The sequence below is a fragment of the Azolla caroliniana genome, unplaced genomic scaffold, assembly GCF_043228905.1.
Source record: "Azolla caroliniana isolate FFs.n. ecotype wild unplaced genomic scaffold, voAzoCaro1.0.p SCAF_9, whole genome shotgun sequence".
Taxonomy (NCBI): domain Eukaryota; kingdom Viridiplantae; phylum Streptophyta; class Polypodiopsida; order Salviniales; family Salviniaceae; genus Azolla; species Azolla caroliniana.
In genome coordinates this window covers 7,234,406-7,241,744 of record NW_028230444.1, presented here as the reverse complement: position 1 = coordinate 7,241,744, position 7,339 = coordinate 7,234,406, and the positions used below count along the sequence as shown (strand labels likewise).

The window sequence follows — 7,339 nt, the reverse complement described above, 5'->3', positions numbered from 1 at the left end:
TATGCACCAAATTACAAAACAATCTTCTCTTTCTCTACCATAAACACAATACTTTCATATAACTTACCTCCACGTTCTCTTCTAGATGAGTTAGGGATTTAGCGAATGGTTCCCTAAGTATATTTTATATTTTGCCTTAGAGCCTGTTCATGAGTTTGAGTTTCATACTTGGAAACAATGCTCCAACCTCGACCAGAATATTTTACATGCATTCCAAATCCAAGCCAATCCTATACACATTTCTTTCATTGTCACAAGCTTCTCTATCACTTGCAATGTTCGCTAATAAAATTCTAGAATATTGAAAGTCACAACTCAACTTTGGAGATACATGTGAAAATGTTTCACCTTCGCCTATGTAGGTCATAGGGAACGTTCGAATATCATCATAAAATATACATGTTGGTTCCTCCTAGTAATTGTGAGTCGCAAGCATATATTTACAACAATGATGAAGCTCCTTGTGGTATGAAAGGGCCCAAGAACAAGTCCAACACACCTAGAAATGAGAGCTTTGTTAATTCAAGCCTATCATTCGTAAAATACTTGCAATAACGTTGTTGGAGAACATTGAAGATATATTTGGTTTATGTCATAAACTCCTCCAAGTGAATGAGGCTTATGATTGACTTTTCATAATAGTTATCTAGCTAATTGAGTAATGATATTTGAAACTAGGCATCATGCTAGGCCAATGAAAATTAATATAAGATGCCCACCATATTTCTTAATAAGAGAGAGAGAGAGAGATGGCTTATGGGATATGTGCGTCTCCAAGGATCATGGTAAAAGAAATGATAAATATAAGGAAGTTTTTAGGTCCTTATAACAATGCTACCAATAAGAGAGAGAGAGAGAGAGATGAGGTGTGTGTACAGTTTGCACATTTTGGACACGATGATATGTCAAAGAAAGTGGAGAGAAAGTGTTTCCATGGGGTAAGAGGGGGATTGGGGTATGTAGTGACCTTATAAAAAGTGGCTCAAAGTAGGGAGAGAAGAAGAATACAAACAAGCATTTTAGAAGAAGAAAAAGAAGAAGGTACAATGGCCATGATGCTCAGCAAAATGATGGGCATTCTCATATTGTGGGCAATGGTAATGATGGCGATAGACCAATTGGCCGTTGATGCGGCGACCTCGCGTCCGGACCCACAAACCACACAATACGTGATGCAAACGACCGTGGCGGGTAAGGAACGAGCACGGTGCCTGGCTCGCAACAAATGCTACCTCAAAGTATTGACATGCCCCACGCAATGCCCAAAACGTGTCGCAGGGAAGCGATCGTGCTTCATCGACTGCTCCACCAAATGCCAGACCACATGCAAAAGTAATTATATTGCTTTTCAACACTTAAAATCATCACATATATGAAGCATGATGAATCACATGAGTTTACTTGGCATTTCAAATGATGAATGGCTTTTTGATTATGTAGTAGCTAGCAATCACCTCATTTTATGTATTTAGTTAGATCAAATTTGCAATCAAATAAATGGCACGCTTGACCATGTTTGCCTATAAATCTCCTAATCAACTAACTAATGATTCTGATTATAATAAAAATGTAGTGTACACAATGTCTTAACCCTAGATTTAAATTAATGGCGCACTTGACCATGTTTGCATATAAATCTCCCAATCAACCAACTAATGATTCCCATTATAATAAGAATGTGGTACACAATGACTTAATCCTAGATTTTAAGAAACTCACCCTTTCATTTCCTTTCGTCTTGAGAAGACCGCAAGCCGAAGTGCTCTGGGTACTCGTCCGTTTGCTACGATCCTCGCTTTGTCGGAGGTGATGGTGTCATGTTCTACTTCCATGGGAAGTCGAACGAGGACTTTTGTCTTGTCTCCGACACAAATCTCCATGTGAACGCGCATTTCATTGGCATCCGGCCCCAGGGTCGCACGCGCGACTTCACATGGGTCCAAGCTCTAGGTATCATGTTTGATAACCACACTTTCAGTGTTGGTGCCAAAACAGTGGCCCAGTGGACCGACCAAAATGACCACATGGTGTTCACATATGATGGACAAGATGTGGACTTGGACATTGGCGCGGGCAACAAGTGGAGCTCAAACATGGGGGAGGTCGAGATATTTAGAACTTCCGAGACAAACATTGTGCAGGTAACTAGTGTGTACACGTTTTCACCGCACTTTTTACCGAGTGAGTGTCATTCCGTTGATTTACATGTTTTGCTCATAGATCAATCGTGGTAGTGGTTGGATGGACAGACAACTGATTGTGCATTTTGTTTTTGTTTATTAACGTGCAAATTCCCTAGATAAACATTGACGGTGGCTTAATGGGAATTACGGTCGAGGTGGTGCCCATCACGAAAGAGGAGGATCAACTACATCGTTACGAATTGCCGGCCGACAATTGCTTTGCCCACTTGAATGTCCAATTCAATCAATTCCGTGGCTTATCTAACAATGTGGATGGTGTGCTCGGTCAAACCTATCGTCCCAACTTCAAGAACCCGGTCAAGGTGGGCGTACCTATGCCTATCATGGGCGGTGAATCCAAATTCAAGGCGTCTTCCCTATTCTCCACAGATTGCCTCGCTGCCAAGTTCCAAAAGGATCTCGAGTCTTTGATCATGTTACCTAGTGCCGATTTTGGTGCACATTGTACCGCTTCCTCCACCAATGGTGGCATGGTTTGCCGGCGCTAAACTTTGGTAGATGTCAATAATTTGGCCCAATGTGGAACTATGAGGCTCGATATATATACTTGTCATCAATATCAATGACAAGTCTAATGTGGCATTCTCTTAGATGTACTCGGGATAAAATTCCTCTAATAAATTTAATTTCTCTTTATCTAGTGGATCATGTCATGCTAATGTCCATTTATATAAGGGTATCATTGTTTGGCCATTATGGTGTGCTTCCTAAGGGCTTTTGTGGGCGTGCTATATATATAAATCTACTACTAGGACATAACATAAAGGGACAATATTGATTGGTCACATTAAAAATGTTAGCACACAAATAGTTGGTTTACTTTACTCCACATCATCATAACACGAGGAGACACATTCTTCCATCATATTCCATTCTTTTTGTAGTCTAGTCATCTTTGCACAACCTCCCACACAAAGATCAGTTATTTTCTAGACCTAAATAGTTGGAATATATAGTTGCACATCTCCATTTTTTAAGTATTTCTCCTTTCTTCAATATATAAATTTTATTTTCTATTTGAAACTAATTAATTTCCTATACATAACCGAATTGCGTAGTTGAAATATAGAATTTGATTCTTCATCAAGCCCATTCCTTAAGCTTCTTTATTCTAATAATACTATAGTTGATTTGAGGTTCAATATCTCGTATCTCTTTAGGATGTTAATTATGCATTGTCATTTCGTAAGCCAAATCCCTTTAGGTGCTCTAATTACCTCAATATCATGGATGTAGTAGAACCCTATCAGTCTTTCATATGATATTTTTGCTCCATGGACATCTTCGTGCACTTGATTTGAGGCACTGAAACTCTCTTTATAATCAAGTCATCCACAATTATTTACAAAGAGCACCAATCTAATTACCTCTATCCTTACATATATTGAGTGGTCAATGACTAGTTGCATGGCATTACATTACTAGTACTAATTCCCAAGTTACACAAACAATACTAACAGTCAACAGTGAACTATAAGTATAGTGTTTACTAAACTAATACTAGGCAAGTTGCAATATAGATTGGACGATGTTGTACCTGGTTCCCCTTTAGTACTACTAATTTTGGAAAATATCCCTTCAACTACACATACCAATTATATATTAAGAGTACTGCCAATACTAACCCACATAATTAGGGTTCCACATAATAGTTGTTAGAGATTACACTAAATTTGAAGTATGAATTGTGGCATACACTAGTTCTAGTCCAAATGTTAATTGACATCATATAATACAAACAATAGAATAGTAGAGCCACATACCATACGGGTGTACTTTTAAACCCCAAGCATAGTACCACTCAGCCGCAATTGTAGTTTTACAGTCCATACATGTATTCTCTTTCTCAAAATGATACTTAGCACATAGCACATGATATGTGTGCAAGCATGGTGTAATCACAACATCCATAGCCTCCAGCTTGAATCCGAGGCCACAAAATATACACTTGGAAGATTGCAAACACAAGTTATAATATATTAGCTGCTCACTTATTTATACCAGAGAAGTAGAAATAAATAACTTTTAAAGCCAATACCGTGATATAGCTATACTAATAATGGTACTTTCTATACCACTTGGGTGCTCAATTACAGATGGACACAAAGTATCAAAACCATTTTGTTTTAAATCCTGCATCAAGCATGCAAGGTTCTCAGAATGCAACTTTAAGGCTGACAACTTATTATCTATTTCTTCATGTGCATTCCTGCAAGTATCAAGGTCTCTCATCTGTGAACCTAATTGAGTGCCCATATTGTTCAGCTCTTTCTTCAACTCCTCTTTCAACACCTCACTTTCTGAATTTTGGATTGTCGATGCAATCCATTCATATATAGTTTTTATTGAAGAAAATTTCTTTTCTGCCTGTATCTCAGCTGATTTAACTGCTTCCAAATTAGCAAGTAGTGCTTGTATTCTTGAGCTCATAGAAGCTATGCAACCGGCCATCATCTGTTCATGCTTTTCAGTCATTGTGGCCCGTACCTTTGCCTCTAGAACTTGGTGGACAGGTGTTGTAGCTGGAATATCCACATGAGAGGTTCCAGATGACTTCAAGCCAGTGTTGGTACTAGAGGACCCTTTGTAATGTTCTGACCGATGCCGATTAAAATCTTCCCAATTTACGTCAATGCCACCTTGAACTTCACATGCAAAAGCACGTGCAAAAACAGTACCCACCTCATTGTTAGTGATTTGATTTGTATCATAAACATGTTCGTATCTCGTCTTCAATAAATTCATGTATTCCCTCTTCAAACCACTTATGTGGAATCCTCCCCTTGTGTCGGGATGTGCTGACCCCCAGGTTTTTAACAACCACTCTCTCAGCTCTGGATAAACGTCAGGTCGTGCTCGAAGGAAATAATTCCATCCAAGAGGCGTGTCTCGACTGATGGAGTGGTACATCTTCTTTCTCTGTGTTGATGAATTCATCACCCTTTCTCTTGTGGGTGTCTTCTTGCTTTCTTTTATGGGTGTCCTTCTTCCTTCCTTCACTGGTGTCTTCACTTTCTCTTTCATCAATGTCTTCTTTATGAGTGTCCTTCTCGTCATTGTCCTAGTTAACACAATTCTCAGGGAATGAATATGCATGTACTTGAAGAAAACTCAAGCAATTACCATCAACACATAGCAAATCATCACATTGCATGTACAAACCATGTCAAACACACAATAACCCTAAATAGTCCGAAAAAAACTCATCCATGTCAAACACACAGACAATAAAAACAGACGGATAGGAAAGTCAAAGAAAACGAAAACATTGTAAATCATCATAGCCAACTCCATCACATCGCATGTACAAGCCATGTCAAACACACAAAAACCCAAAATAGTCGGAAAAACACTCATCCATGTCAAACTCACACAAAATAAAACAGATGGACAGGAAACAAGAACAAAACGAAAACATAGCAACTCATCATAGCCAACTCCATTTATGTTGCATGTACAAACATGTCTAACACACAACCACCTCGATCAAAATATTGTCATACATTTTTAAAAGAAACACAGAGAAACATAGAGAAAACAAAAACATACCAGTTGGGCATGCAACACATAGACTATGAATAATCAAAACCTAAAAATGGCCATACACATGCAAATAAAAAACAGACAGACAGGAAACATTCAGAAAATGAAAACATACCAGTTGGGCATGCAACACAGAGAATACCTGGAGGTCGTACAACTTGCAGAGGTACCACACCGTGTTGATTTCGACACCTTGGGAGCACACCAAGCCTTCAAAATCACCTTTATGCAAGAGGTTGTTGACAAGGCTGCTGCAAAGGAGACAAACGAGCATACACAGAGGAGACAAACGAGCATACACAAGGAAGGAAAATCAACAACACATACAACGAGCAAGGGAAACAAAAATCTCTGCGTATACAGAGTTCAGAGATCGAACCTGGCACAGAGGGGAACACAAGAACAGCTACGCGGGGAAACAGAGAATCGAAGGTGGAGTGAGAGAGAGAAACAGAAAGAAACAAAGAAACAAAGCTTCGAAGGTGGAGTGAGAGAGAGAAAGAGAGAGATAGACCTGTAATAGATATGTCGTCTTTAACTTTCGCCAACGTCGAGACAGAAGAGAGAGAGAGAGAGAGAGAGAGAGAGATACCAACTGACACGTTCGACTACCCATACCAGAGAGAGAGAGAGAGAGAGAGATACTGAGACTAACCAACTGTCACAATGGATACCTTCTCCAGGTGTGCTTTCGTACAACTCTACCTAGGAGACTGGGGCAACAATTAATGTATTAAATATGGCCTAGGGACATTTCGAGTGTGACGTATAATATCTTTGTGCATTCGAGTGTGACATAATGAATTTGTTTTTTTTTTTTGAAATTTATTTACAATTTTTAATGTTTATTTTCTTCTTCGATTTAGTACTAAATTTTTGGCCAAAAGTTGGTACACCGTAGCATGCTTCGACCCTATATTGAGTGGTCAATAACTAGTTGCATGGCATTAACTGTGTTAAAAGAGCAAGGGCTACCATAAGATCATGGATTTGCTGAAATAATAACATGAAATATGAGAGAGGCATGTTCTCCTCATATGATGTATATATTATGGGAATGTTTGTTAAGTAGAGAATGAGGTATAATATGTGTTGCTGAGAAAAAGAGTCACCTCCTCATTGTGGGCTACTAGAGGGATTGTTGATACATATGACTATAACACATGTTTAGACTTTAGGTCTAAGTGCACTTCGGGGTCCTCGTAATAGGACTTAAAGAGTTGAAACCACATTCGTGGTTACAGAAACATAATTTATTGTTAGCATTTTTTCGTGTATAAACTATTCATGACATGAACATACATGGTTGAGCCTCGGGGAGTTGCCATGAAAAAATCGATATAGAGATCAGGGAAAGACATTCATTTGTCACCCCCACGGTTTTTAAAACACCTTTGTATTACCATAGTAACCTGATCTTGAACCTCATTTCATACGTATAGAGGGGTATTGACGTGCGATCATGATATTGATTAATGTTTGCCCATGATATGTTTACATCATGACATGATGTTTTGACTATTTGTCTGACCTTATCTTATTTCTTTGCTAGAAATTATCATTCAATGGCTCATAATAACAACCTGATGTCA

The 7,339-nt window shown here is 38.7% G+C and overlaps 1 protein-coding gene across 1 annotated transcript; it reads left to right on the top strand.

The window, feature by feature from the left end:
• The first annotated feature begins 1,008 nt into the window (after positions 1 to 1,008).
• LOC147860067 (uncharacterized) lies at positions 1,009 to 2,762 on the top strand. Its single transcript, XM_087324135.1, has 3 exons — positions 1,009 to 1,332; positions 1,747 to 2,141; positions 2,300 to 2,762. Exons 1-3 carry the CDS (start codon positions 1,047 to 1,049, stop codon positions 2,690 to 2,692), a joined length of 1,074 nt encoding a protein of 357 aa, XP_087180261.1. The 5' UTR covers positions 1,009 to 1,046; the 3' UTR covers positions 2,693 to 2,762.
• The last annotated feature ends 4,577 nt before the right edge of the window (positions 2,763 to 7,339 follow it).